Below are 14,597 nucleotides of genomic sequence, written 5' to 3'. Positions count from 1 at the left end.
CTAGACATGTTTTCTCATTAAGGTGAACTTCAGAGCTTCAGAAGTAGCTACGTATATCAAAACTGAAGTTAGCAAACATATTGTTGAATGAAAAACAATGTAAGAACTGTTCAGACTAAACAAACATTTTACTGAGTTAAAAGGGCCTAGTTTCTCATTAAGTATGCATAGGTTGTCTTCATCAGCTATTAATAGAATGTCCTAAAGAAAAATAAATTTACCCAATTGCTAGCAGCTCTTGAACTAGAAACATCACATCTGTAGCAGTATTGCTGAGAGAAACGGAGAAATGCTTATTTCTCACCTCACCTCACCCACCCCATTCCACACTGCATGAATTGTGAAATGGTTTGTGAATTGGCACTTGTGTCTGAAAACAGTCTGCTGAAATTGTACAGAATAAATAGGCAGCCCATCTGAATTTAAATGTCTGCAGTTAATTACATTCTTACATTCTATTATCATATACATATATCATATATGTTCTGAATTTTACTGACAAAGTTCCATTTTGGCTGTTATCATTCTGAAAGATCCCCAGCTGAAAAACATGTATTACAAGCTTGGTATTATATTTCAAATCAAAACTGGGTCATTTCAAATGGCTACAACTATCAAAAGACTTCCCGTTTACTCAAAATATCTGGCATACAGTACTTCTAGTTTAAATTAATGCAGTGATATGCACATATAAAAACAGACAATGATATCCACCAATAATCAAAAATATATTAATTACCTGTAAGATCATGTCCAGCCAATGGGTAGAAACTTTTCAAGTTACGGAGAACTAGCTGAACCATAGCCAAGCGCATCAATGACCAACTAAACAACAAAAAAGATGTTATTGTTTTTCCAGCAATTTCCATGTTGCTGAAGACTGAAAATATTTTGTATTTAACTATTTAGCTAATACTTGTTTTCCTTTTTCTCTTATTACTGTAAATATATCTATTACAAGGCATTCTAAATTCATTTTAAGAGCAAAAAAGGACACAAATAATACTTTATTTTAAATTTAACCCTAATTATAATGCTTTTGTAATCTTCTTCCCCACATATACTTCAACCCTATAAAGTAGCTGTTCAAACTCTCTTTGGATAAAACATTGTAATTAGGCAAGGCCACTCTTGAGTTAAATTTTGAACAATGAATTTCTAACTCACACCATATACTTTTAGTTACTACTCTAAAAATGAATTCTCAAACTCACTATCCTCCTAATTTTAGGAGGGACACAGGCATTTTTTCCACTATTATTTGAACATACAAAGTTGGATTGCTGTCAGTTATTTACACCTGCTCTTTCTGGAAAAACTGAGAGTAAAGTCTGGATTTTTCACAGTTCCTGCTGCAAAGAACAAATATTAATCCAAAATAAATGTAAATTTAAATCTAGATTTCAGGAATTATGCAAATGTAAGACATCCTATCCTTATCATTAAAAATGTGATTTTAAATTTGTTTTGAACTTTATTTCCAATGAAATGATTTTATTTTATAAAGTTCTAAGTTTCAATAATTTTTTTTTATATATAAAGTATAATTATTGAAAGTGTCTATTTAATTCTTGCCCAATTCTAACTCTAATAAAATCATTAGTTTGATCCATGGACTAGCAGATGGACATCATACCTACAATTTATGCCTATGCTAAACTAGAAACTGAGTTTTGCACCCTAGTTTTCTTTAGAGAACACTGTAATGTGTTTAATTTGCAGGATCCAAAGAAATATCAAACGCTTTAGAAGGATTTCTTCCGACTAGTCTGCTGTCCCAACCAAGACAGGGAAAACTCTAAATTAGCTTCATTCAATACATGACCTAATGTAAAAAGATGAATGAAAACATGCCTGCAAAATTATTGAATTATGTAAAGAAAAAACTATAGGTAATTCAGTAATAATTTATACCTAAATGAATTTGAGTTAGAGTGTTCCTGAAGTTTTGAATCTGATAAGAACGCTCCATCTTCATCTTCATCTTCATCACTGCTGTCCTGACTTTCTTCTGAATCATATTCAAATCTAGTTTGGGATGATCCAAGATATGGCTAAAAAGAAGAAAACAGATTAAGAAAAAATTGTTAAAGTGTTACTATTTTACTTATCAGGGTAAGAAAAATACTAGCCTTTCTCTTTACCTTAATACTGAATTGGCATTTTATGCATTTCTAAGGTATTATTATTTTATTTATTTATTAAATTTATAAGATATATACATGTAAGAATGCAAGATTAATCCTTATAATCTCAGCAGAGATTAGGATATTATTTGAAAAGATTATTGTTTGTAGGTGCAGAAGTTTGAAGAAGGAGCTGACAGATAGATTCTCCATTTGTGAAGGAATAATAGGACAAGTTTTGTTTCCAACAACACAAAAAAATACCTTTGCTATAAAGTAGTCCCAAATACTAAGTTCAGGAGGAATAAATTTCTCTTTGTAAATAGAAAAGTCTTGTTCTTTTCCAGGTAAAATAGTAGGTGAATTTTCTTTTGATGATGATTTTGATGTCAGTCTAAACCGCTTATTTTGCTTCTCACCATCATCTATAGGAGAAGAGGCTACAAAAAAACCACATTCATTTTTATAGGACAATGAAACTTATCAAATAAATGAATTATATCATCTTCACCTTTCAAATCAACTATAACCTACATGCTTAATTATAACAAAAACAAACAAGAACTATCAATCAATATCTGCTGTTTAATTATTGCAATTAAACAATAATATGGCTAGCTTTTATTCCTGCCTGTAACTTTTTGCTTACATTTCCAAGAAAATCTGAAATGCATTTTAAACAAATGATTCATAATAATTCTTTTTGCATAAATATGAAAATGGAAATATTCAATGCTCATACTACAAATATATGTCTAATTTTATAAATTCTTAGAGATACATTATAACTGAAAATATAAACATATTGGGGGTATATAAGTTTTGTCCTTTTTCACTGCTCTCTATTATCTCTCTATTTTTACATTTCTACTGGAAATAAATGTTATTTCAAAATGGTTGTCATCGAACTATTTTATATATAAAGATGAAAATCTCACTTACCTTAATGCTAAAAATATATCAAATATATCAAAGTCTTTTAGCCAGAACAAGCATGCACATGCATTACTTACTATGGAACATTAGCTTTTCAACTAAATAAAATAATGCTTACTCTTATATTGAAATGGAGGCACAAAATAAGCTGAACAAAATGTTACATGATACAGAGGCTGAAAAATATGCTTATCTCTAATTCCCATTCAATCTTCCCTATTATGAAATAAATTTACTATTTAAGCGGGCAATATTATTAACCCATTAATAATAAAATTATCAAGCAAATTTAAACATATTAAAAAAAATGAAAATACCACTGTATTTTTTAAGAAATGCACTTTAAACATGTTTTACCATTTTATTTTGAAGTTACAAGAACTCTTGTGGTGTAAAGGTGTGGAACAATATATCTTTGTCAAAGACAAAAATGTTTTTTAAAATGTCTGGCGTACAAATGTAACACCTATCTATAAGTCCTTAAAGAAAATGTTTTTTTTCCAAGAATTCTGTAACAGCTTTCTATAGCAATCATATGACCATCTGAAATGATACATTTGCTTTAAGGACTTGCAGATAGGTGCTGTATTTATTTGACATAATCTTTAACTCTGTCATTTTCAGAGGAAGAATTAAGGATGTGTGAAATCAAAATGGTTTGTATTTCTAAAAGAATGACATAACAGAGAATGAAAAAACTTCCGAGCTATGGTTCCAAGCCTACAGAGGTTGCTCTGTCAAATACTATTCCAAATACTAAAATAAATTAAAAAGCATTCTGAAATGACATTGCCTTAGTATCAAAACCCATAAACTGTATCATGTTTTGCACAAGCAGCAACATTTTGAGCATTCCACAGCTTGCAATGGAAAGTTGCAGCAGTCATCACAATTTGCATTCCATTAGCCATTTGAAATTCCAAACAGGTTGACCTAATTTTAATTGAATGATATCACAGAACTATTTTGCTATGGCTTGCCTTTTTTTAATATATTGGAAAGTAATAGAATTAAATTAAAATGTGGATTTTTTTTTTAAAAAGCTACAAATTTATTCTGTAAAACGTTTTTACTTGAAAGAATGGTATGTATGCAGTATTTTAAATGGATATATATTCCCAGTTAAAAATCTAGCATTCATAATTACTGAAATATTTGCTTGCAATATAATATATAAAATATGAATATACTGTATCCTTCTGTAATCTGTATCATCTTTTTTAAAATGTCCTATTTATTTCACAAAATAGGTATGCAACTTATATAGAATTCATGCTAATTTATTTGCTAATAACGTATTTAAAAATTTTCATTTACATAAAACAAATAAAAAGATTTTGCCATGATATTTTCATTCTTACTACAATTTAATTCTCAGGAAATTATTTTATATAGGTTTTCAAAGAGGATGCTATCATTTAAAGGTGTTATTCTTACATTTAAACTATTCAATTACCTATTTTTATATGCTTTTAAATTTCAAACCTGACCTCCCTGAAACCTTATTGAATTGTTTAATGCTTTTAGCACTTAAACATCAGGTTTTCTGGGTACAAAAGAGGTCTGCTTTTTAGCACTTCAATCAAATAAACTGAAAAATTCATATAACAGCTAAACTAATCAGAGAACAGCTACTGATCCATAATTAATATACACCTTGTAATAAATCATTATAATTAATTACCGGTATAATATTTATTTGTCATATAGACTGCCTGAATGAATTCTGAATATTAATTTTTTTCTCACTACTTCCCTACAGTACCTACACAGAATCACCCAATAATTGTTTCAATGAAATAAGACACTGTATATGACTTCGGCAACATCTGAGGGTTAGTACAAAAATGCTTAAGCCTATAACAGAGAAATGACCTTAATAAGGGGGGAAAACATTTTTGTAGGTTACACAAAGTAATTTTCTTCTCTTTTATTCAATTTACAACTGTTTCAACTGTTAATTCCATTTCCATTTCAAACATAGCTACTTTGGTCTTTGACACATTAATTTTCAGAGCCATGTTCCTCCTTGCATTGTACATGTATTGCAAATTATTTGGGTTTTCAGCCAACAACATGGCATAAATTACATACTGAAATACAAACACATCTGTTCTCCACCCAACACACTTTTGATATCACCACAAGCTTCTACATTCCTTATATATTCATCCATAACTGCATTATGCAACCAGGGAGATATCACATATCCTTGTTTTTTTTCCTTCTACAATGCTTCCTTCAGCATTCCTATGATTCTTATGCATGCTTTATTTCTTTCACATATTATTCTTATCAAGTTGAACAAGCAATCTTCAGGTCCATATTATCACAAATCTTTACATTCTTAAAGATTATTCACATACTTTTTTTGAATCAAGTAACATTATATATTTTTCAATTATTGCTGAAGGAGAAAAACCTGGTCTATGCATCCTCTCCACAATATAAAGCTTCATTTCAAACCCCAAATATTGCTCATGGTCACCATCTGTATCTTTTCAACCAAAATTCTGTCAAACACTTTCCAGGCACACTTGACAAACTAATACTAATTTTTGCATTCATTCTTGCTACCTTTCCTTTTGTACAATGGACAAGAGCATTCTTCTAATCATCAGGCATAGTGTGGTCTTCACACATACATAAAACAAGACCAAGGCCACTTTATTAAAAAAAAAATTATCAACATTTTTCTAATTACCCTATTATAACTCTGATCCTGAGATCTTTCATTAATATTATTGACCCCAATATAATAGTCAACTGTCACCAACCTATGAATTCCTATGTTCACATGCTTCCACAAATCAAGATAATGCCAATTGAAACTTTCTGAGATATATCTTAGTTCTTTATTTTAAGAATAAAGCCTACACTTTCACATGTATTCATCAAATTCATTCCAGAAGATCAGGTCACTTTTATTTATATCATTAAATCTTTCGCATTTCTTGTATTCACAATTGCATAATTTTCATTTCATTCATTAATGAATGAATACTCTTTGTCATTTATCCCACCTATATTCCAAGTAATGATCTTCTACAGGCTCTGACATCATCAGCACAGTCCATCATGGATTTAGTTGACTGAAGTTTTCATATAATGCCTTTTAGCAAGATGGAGTATGAATGGTGTACATTAGAATACCAGCCTTAGTCATACATGTGTCACATCAGACACATGTTAATATTAAAGGTAGTACTAGTGACTGGTAGCTTTTAGCAGATTTAGGCCAGTATTCTATGAAAGCAACAAATTTGTAATTTCAATTTACGTTATTCTATACAACCAGAATGCTAATCAACTAACAATCCAGATGATATCCCTAAATAATTGGAATTAGGTTTCCTATCAAATAAAGTCTATAGCAATATCAGCTTTCTCCAAAACTGGAATTTTGGAGAAGATAGTGCATTTTAATTTGGTGATTTCTTCTCTTTAGCACACTAAAAGTCAACATATATAAGTCTTGTGCATCTTTAAAAACTCTTTTTATGTCAACCATACCCAGTTACTTATATTTTAACTACATAAATATTTCATAAACATAATAGCTACCATATTTTTCGAAGTATAAGACGCACCCTTTTTCTCTTCTAAAAGGGGGTGAAAATTTAGGTGTGTCTTATACACCGAATGTAGCCCTGCCCACCCACTGGCCCCCACCCTTTGGCCTCTGCCTCGCAGCAGTTACCTCCTTGCAAGCAAACAGCAAGAAAACAGCTCTTTTCTGCTTCAGCACAGCCTAATTAGCACAAGCTGATTTGATCGGCCTTCTGACTCTCAGCTGATTTGCTCTCAGCTGTTTTGTTCAGGGCTCTGCTGCTTGCTACAAAGAGGTAAATTGCTGGAGCAGATTTTTTTTTCCTTGTGCTAATCGTGGCCAGGGGCCATGGCCAGGGGGGCTTTTTATCAGGTTCACCTGATTCGCCAATTGCAGCCCTTTGTGGATCGCGACGCCTTGCGCACAGTCACTCACACCCTTGTCACCTCCTGACTGGACTACTGTAATGCTCTCTACATGGGGCTCCTCTTGAAAAGCACCCGGAGCCTCCAACTGGTCCAGAATGCGGCCACGCGGGTGGTTATGGGCGCAACTCATTGTGCCCATGTGACACCCCTCCTGCGCGAGCTGCACTGGCTCCCAGTGGCCTTCCGGGTGCAATTCAAGGTGTTGGTTACCACCTTTAAAGCGCTCCATGGCATTGGACCTGGATACCTTCGAGACCGTCTTCTGCCACCAGTAGCCTCCCACTGGCCAGTCCGCTCCCACAGAGAGGGTCTCCTCAGGGTACCATCGGCCAAATTATGTCGGCTGGCGACACCCAGGGGGAGGGCCTTCTCTGTGGGAGCCCCTGCCCTTTGGAATGAACTGCCCCCAGAAATTCGTAAGATCTCTGATCTCTGTGTATTTCGCTGTGCCCTCAAAACCTTGTTGTTCCGTCAGGCTGGGCTATCAATGTAAAGATTTTAATTGGTTTTTAAATATGGGATTTTAAATTTGGGGGTTTTATAATTGATCCTATTATTTAATAATTTTAATTATTTTTAAATTTTGTCTGTCTTTGTGCTTTTAATCAGGCTCTACACCGCCCTGAGTCCTACGGGAGAAGGGCGGTATAGAAATAAAATAAATAAATAAATAAATAATCAAGCTGTGCTGAAAACGAAAATGAAAGTAAAGCAAGCTGTTTGCTGCAAGAGGCAAAATTGCTCAGAGGCAGAGGGAGATTTCTTTTTCTTCTTTTCCTCACCAAAAAAGGTAGGTGCGTCTTATACTCCAGTGATCTTATACTCCGAAAAATACAGTAATTACAAATAATTTAAGTAACCAATAGAAATATATATCCATCCATCCATCCACACACAGACACAAAAACTCAAGACTGCAAACATACTTAATACTCCTGTCACCTATTTTCTATACAATCCTAGTGGGGTTGGGCTAAGTGAGAATAACTCACTCAAAAGTCATCCAGCTGGCTTTCATGACTAAGGCAGTCCTAGAATTCGCATAGATCGCAGATCTATGCATCTTAACCATTCTTGCAACCCAAAATAATGCAAGCTAATTTAAAAGGAATAATTTTTAATCTCATTTTTAGAATGTTTAAATCATTGAACAAACCAGGGCATGAAACTATATACAATTAGGGCTTGACTTACAACCATTTGTTTAGTGATTGTTTGAAGTTACAATGGCACTGAAAAAAGTGCAATCCCATGATCATGTGATTAAAATTTGGATGCTTGGCAACTAGTTCTTATTTATAATGGTTGCATGTCCTAGGAGTATGTGACCACCTTTTGCAAAATAAGCAAAATCAAAGGGGAAACCAGATTCACTTAACAACCGGGTTATTAATTTAACAACTGCTATGATTCATTTAAGAACAGTGGCAGGAAAGGTTGTAAAATGGGGCAAAACTCACTTAACAACTGTCTCACTTGGCAACAGTAACTTTGGGCTCAACAATAGTCATAAATTGAGTACTACCAAAATACATTTAAGTAATATCAGTCTATTCTGAACAGTTATATAATTTTCTATTTGTCTCTATCCAAACAAAAACTCTAAAAAACATTATACCAAAACTTCAAATCCAGATTAAATGTATAAATCAATTATGCCGCCTCCTCTGAAACAGTTCAAAGAAACTCTATTAACAGATTAATTTCTTTTATCTGAATTTCACTGAAATCAATTTTATGTATTTCATCGTGATTTCATCTAAACCCATATAGAAAGCTGACATCAGTTTCTATTTAAAATGTATACATTTAGTGTTGAAACTGTACACATTTCATATTATTTTTACTTTAGTAAAAATATTCAATACAAGATTATAGACTGGAGATCTCTCCCAAGATCATTTGGTGTCAAGACTTGCTAATTACATATCTAATTATAATCAAAATAAAATCAGTTGTATAAGCCTATTATTTGTAAATGCTATTATGTTATTATTTGGTAGTCTACACTAATCTTCAATTAATAAATGTTTTTTCATTAAAAATTATTTTTATGCTGAACTAATAAAAATTCATAGCCACATGCATACAGTCATGTGACACAAACAAGTAGCTCGATGGACACAAATATATTGAAATATTTCTCATAATTGCAAGTCATGGTCTTCCTTCATTATTAAAACTAATTTAGTATGAAAATAACCAACTACATGATTTGTAATAGTTGAAATTTTGATTAAATTTTCTGACATAATGAACCACAAATCAGAGATCATGACTTACAAAGAGACTGTTTTTGTTTGATTATTTTTTTATGCAAGGTCACATCACATATCAACACTAGATTCAAATGCCTAGAACTGAAGCTAGCATCTTGCCTGCAAGTTTGGTAGGACTATGAGTATTGATGGTTGTTAGAGATTTGGTAAACCCCACGCATTCCATAGAAAATACTACTACCTGATGTGGGCTAGGCATAGAGAAGTGCCTACCTGCCAAAGAGAGAAAACATAAGACTACGCTTAGATAGAATATTGCTGTCATACATAATAGAAAACAAACTTTTCAACATTTTAAAAAAATGTTCAACCAGTATTTTGTCAACATTACAAAGTTACAAACAGAAAATTATTTTAATTTTCCAAACAGAACCTTTTTCAAATTTATTTAGGACTCTTTATGTATGCATTATACATTCATAAGGAAACAATTTTGCTTATATTAAAATTATGAATAATTTACTGCTGCACTAGATTCCTGAATATAGGGAAGTGTATTCCCCTCAGTAGGCATGCATGAAAAGTGAAGAGTTATATTATTTTTTGACAACAGGAATATTATATACATTAAGCTATGTGCACTAATAGTAATCCTCCTGTATTGGAACCTGATTTTTCACTCTTTTACTTGTATATGTGTACCCCCAACCCCCGCCACAAAATTCTAATACTGTCATTGTTAAACAAGCCAGAAAGAGGCAATATATCTTACACCCCAACTTGTTTACTCAGAATTTTTTTCCACATTTATTTTCTTGTTCAAAAGGAATAAATCAACACTTCAATAAAATAAAACCAAATTCTAGTTTATTCTTTCCTTAAATTGGAAGAAAGAGATGGATACACAAAATACAAAAGTTCAATTTTTATGTAATGATATTTCTGCTCATGTATATAATGATAATTAAGGTTTTAGTATTATATAGGAACTCTTGTCACTGTATGGTAACATAAAAATATGTCCTTGCGGATTTTACTCTGCTAGTCATTGCCAACTATAGGGGGTAGGACCCATCTCCATTTCAAGATCATTGAGCTAGCGCTGTCCAAATACATTTCCACAGTCATGTGGCCAGAATGATGTCATGGAGCATTGTTACTTTCCCACTGAAGAGGTACCTATTATCTACTGGCATTTGCATGCTTTTGAACTGCTAGGTTGGCAGGAGCTGGGGGCGAGGATGGGAACTCACCCCATCACATGGAGCTCGGATCTCGAACCTAGGCTGCCTGCTTTCCAGCCAACAAGCCCAGCATGTTAATTGCTGAGCCACCACACCACTGATAACATACACAGTATAAAAACTAAAAAAAAAACTGACTTCAGTAAATATTTACATACAGAAAAAAATAAGGAATGTACTAACCCATCTTGGTTGTTTCTTGAATTGGTCCTTTCTTGGGAATCTTTGCACCACCACCAAAGACAGCAAACCACATTTTGTCATTAAGGGGATGGGCCACAATCCTGAATAATTCATTGCTGGAATGTGTTGCTAGACCATGAATGAAGAGACTAAGGTAGATTGCAGTAAGAATTTCACAGAGCAAAACTGTAATCCCAGACTGAGCTTCTTCCCCAGCTTGATTCAGCAATTGTATTAAATCCATTATTCCTGAATAGACAAGAAGTGCCATTTAGTGATAAATTACATACAAAGAAAGACAAGAGAAGCCATTTTCAATTATCTCCAGAAACACTATAATACTATAAAGGGTATAATACTATAAGGGGCAACTTCAGATGTCTGAACCAACCTCCAGAACTCCCAAACAGTATGACCTTTAGTAAGAATTCTGTAAGTCAAAATCCACAAATCTGGAAGTTACCAAGATTGAAGATGGATGGGCCCATCAATGGGTGGGTGGGCCTTAATTTTTAAAGATAATTAATCAGCATGAGGTTACCTAATACTATATTTAATATAAAGTGGAAGAAAAAACAACTAATAGCCAGAGGGTCATATTAGAAGAAGAAAAAGGAAAGAAACTATTTTAAACTCCCTGTTGTAACACAGAACAATATACTGTACTTCAAAGAAGCCAAACAATTCAAAACTGCATGAAGAAAATTAAATCTTGATTACCTGGCCATTGAGCTGGTGTAGTATTTGGTGTTACTGTTTCATCTGAACTTGCTGTTCTTAGAGAATGCCGATGAGAGAGCAACAATGTCTGATAAATCATTCCAGTGAATTGGTTTGCTTGCAATACACTATTTAAAAAAACCCAAAATTGTAAAAATCAATATTATGGTATTTTGATTGAATATAATGGTCAATCACGATTTACTTAGCTTAACTATTTCATACAGTTACAAGAAAAAGTATGTGAACCCCTTGGGATTACATGGAATTTTGCATGAATTGGTCATAAAATGTGCTCTGAACTTCATCTAAGTCACAACAATAGAAAAACACAGTCTGCTTAAAATAATACTACACAAACATTAGATGTTGCCATGGTTTAATTGAACATAACATGTAAACATTCACAGTGCAGGGAGGAAAAAGTTATGTGAGCCCCTAGCTTAATGACTTCTCCAAGAGCTAATTGGAGCCAGGAGTGAGCCAACCTTGACTCCAATCAGTGTGATGATATTGGATGTGTTGCTGACAGCTGTCCTGCCCTTTAAAAACACACACCTGTTTTGGGTTTACTGGTTTCAAGAAGCACTGTCTGATGTGAACCATGCCTCGCAGAAAAGAGCTCTCAGAAGACCTATAATCAAGAATTGTTGACTTGCATGAAGCTGGAAAGGGTTACAAAGTTATCTCCAAAAGCCTTGATGTTCATGTGTCCACGGTAAGACAGACTATCTACAAATGGAGAAAGTTTAGCACTGTTGCTACTCTCCCTAGGCGTGGTCGTCCTGTAAAAATGACTTAAAGAGCACAGCGCAGAATGCTTCATGAGGTAAAGAATCCTAGAGTGTCAGCTAAAGACCTACAGAAATCTCTGGCACATGCTAACATTTTTGTTGACACATCTACAATAAGGACAACATTAAACAAGAATGGAGTACATGGGAGGACACCACGGAGGAAGCCATTGTGTCCCAAAAAAATATTACAGCACGTTTGAAGTTTGCAAAAGAGCACCTGGATGTTCCACAGCACTACTGGCAAAATATACTGTGGACAGATGAAACCAAAATTCTTTGGGAAGAACACACAACACTATGTGTGGAGAAAAAAAGGCACAGCACACCAACATCAAAACCTCATCTCCACTGTAAAACATGGCGGAGGGAGCATCATGGTTTAGGGCTGCTTTGCTGCCTCAGGGCCTGGACAGATTGTTGTCATTGATGGGAAAATTAATTCCAGAGTTTTTCAAGACATTTTGCAGGAAAACGTATGACCATCTGTCCACCAACTGAAGCTCCGCAGAGGATGGGTGATGCAACAGGACAATGACCCAAAGCATACAAGTAAATTCAACAAAAAAATGGCTTCAACAGCACAGAATACGCCTTCTGGAGTGGCCCAGTCAGAGTCCTGACCTCAACCCATTGAAATGCTGTGGCATGACCTTAAGAGAGCGATTCACACCAGACATCCCAAGAATATTGCTACATTGAAACAGTTTTGTAAAGAGGAGTGGTCCAAAATTACTCCAGGTCGTTGTGCAGGTCTGATCTGCAACTACAGGGAACGTTTGGTTGAGGTTATTGCTGTCAAAGGACGGTCAACCAAAGGTTCACATACTTTTTCCTCCCTGCACTGTGAATGTTTACATGTTATGTTCAATTAAACCATGGCAACATCTAATGTTTGTGTAGTATTATTTTAAGCAGACTGTGTTTTTCTATTGTTGTGGCTTAGATGAAGGTCAGAGCACATTTTATGACCAATCCATGCAAAACTCCACATAATCCCAAGGGGTTCACATACTTTTTCTTGCAACTGTACATATTCTAATCAAGAGCATTAATAACATTAGCTGCTGAAAAGCTATAAAAATTTTGCATTGTCATCTGTTATTATGAGACCTGATATTTAAAGTCAGCTTTATTGATTACTAAATACATTAGTTATTTAATACTATTACTAAGATCAGGTAAACTTAACATTCAGAAACAAAAAGTATATGACGTAATTTTTGGACTTCCTTGCTTCTTTATGGAGAAAGATAATTACATAGCACTAGAAATGGCATGTAGAGATAAGACTTTGGATGGTTCTACAATACACAGATTTATTTTTCATGAACCCTAAAATACTGACAACTAGTCTCAGAGTTACATGGCAGCTATTTTTTCCCTGTTCAATTGTTCTTGGAGACTGCCTGGAGAAGTTTACATGGCAGTTTACATCAGAAATCATGGTATCCTGGTTACCTTATGCCTTAACCACTGCATCAAATGTGCTCTCACATTACAGCCTAAATGACCTTCAAAATACTAAATCTCATGAAATCTCTTGTGAAAGTGTCAAAATATTAGATATAAAAGAATCCAAAGTTGTCTTAATATTTGCTCATGTTATTCATAATTATGGTATAGAATCTTAACTTTCTTATGAGTGATCATACTGAAAAAAAAGCAGATTTAAAGGAAATATTTAATAAGATGGTCCATACTGCTTTGTGAAACGTCATAAAAAGAAAAAAAAAAGTATTTTTCCCTGCTCATATGTTTGCTTAAAATGTATGAATTCTAAACCTTGTTTCTGCAATAGCAATTAATAAGCAGATTCAAACTATGTGAGTAGACATAACCCTGTACTGGCGATATAATTATTTCATCTTTCGGGCAATTTCTTCAACTTTATCATATGAAACTAGGAATAGAATAAAGATCGTTCTACATGTTTGCCAATTCTCAGATACATAATGTTTTCTAATACAAGTAATATGATGTTATCAGAGGTGATCAGGAAACAGCGAAGTATAATTAAGAATAAAACAATCAGTTTTGGATATCTGCAAATCAGATCTACCTCATTAAAAAGCTATAGTTTGTTTTAATCAGTTGCTTATCATGTCTGATCTAAGAATTTGTCACCTTTCTTATATTTCTAATTTAACTGAGTTAGCCAATTTAATATTAGCTGAGTAGACTCTGATTAACCTAACAATGTAAAATAAATGTATTTATCAGTATTATAGTTAGTTAAATACAAATTTATGTCAAAAAGTATGGATTCCCGAACTATACAAATGTAATCTGGAGATGAAGATATTGCAATAATAATGGTAATAATCTTTAATGAATATCATATCATAAATCAACCATGGTACTAATGAATTATAGCCTTTCTTATATTGAGGTCCT

General features: G+C 33.5%; 1 protein-coding gene across 7 annotated transcripts in view; it reads right to left on the bottom strand.

Moving 5' to 3' along the window:
* The window catches only part of DMXL1 (Dmx like 1), a 78,260-nt gene that overhangs the window by 24,197 nt on the left and 39,466 nt on the right, over positions 1-14,597 (bottom strand). For 4 of the 7 annotated variants that reach the window (XM_034432815.3, XM_034432816.3, XM_034432817.3 and 1 more), the window contains exons 27-32: positions 11,407-11,534; positions 10,687-10,935; positions 9,419-9,532; positions 2,391-2,566; positions 1,915-2,054; positions 740-825 (exon numbers count right to left, since the gene is read on the bottom strand). In XM_034432815.3, the coding sequence (XP_034288706.2) occupies positions 740-825; positions 1,915-2,054; positions 2,391-2,566; positions 9,419-9,532; positions 10,687-10,935; positions 11,407-11,534 (893 nt within the window). The remainder of the gene's footprint in view (positions 1-739; positions 826-1,914; positions 2,055-2,390; positions 2,567-9,418; positions 9,533-10,686; positions 10,936-11,406; positions 11,535-14,597) is intronic. The other 3 variants (XM_034432818.3, XM_034432820.3, XM_034432821.3) reach the window with 1 other exon arrangement.

The sequence above is a fragment of the Pantherophis guttatus genome, chromosome 2, assembly GCF_059756535.1.
Source record: "Pantherophis guttatus breed Tessera chromosome 2, ASM5975653v1, whole genome shotgun sequence".
In the NCBI taxonomy this organism is placed as follows: Eukaryota; Metazoa; Chordata; class Lepidosauria; order Squamata; family Colubridae; genus Pantherophis; species Pantherophis guttatus.
Note: the sequence above shows the minus strand (reverse complement) of the source record. Positions and strands in the feature narration are given on the sequence as shown.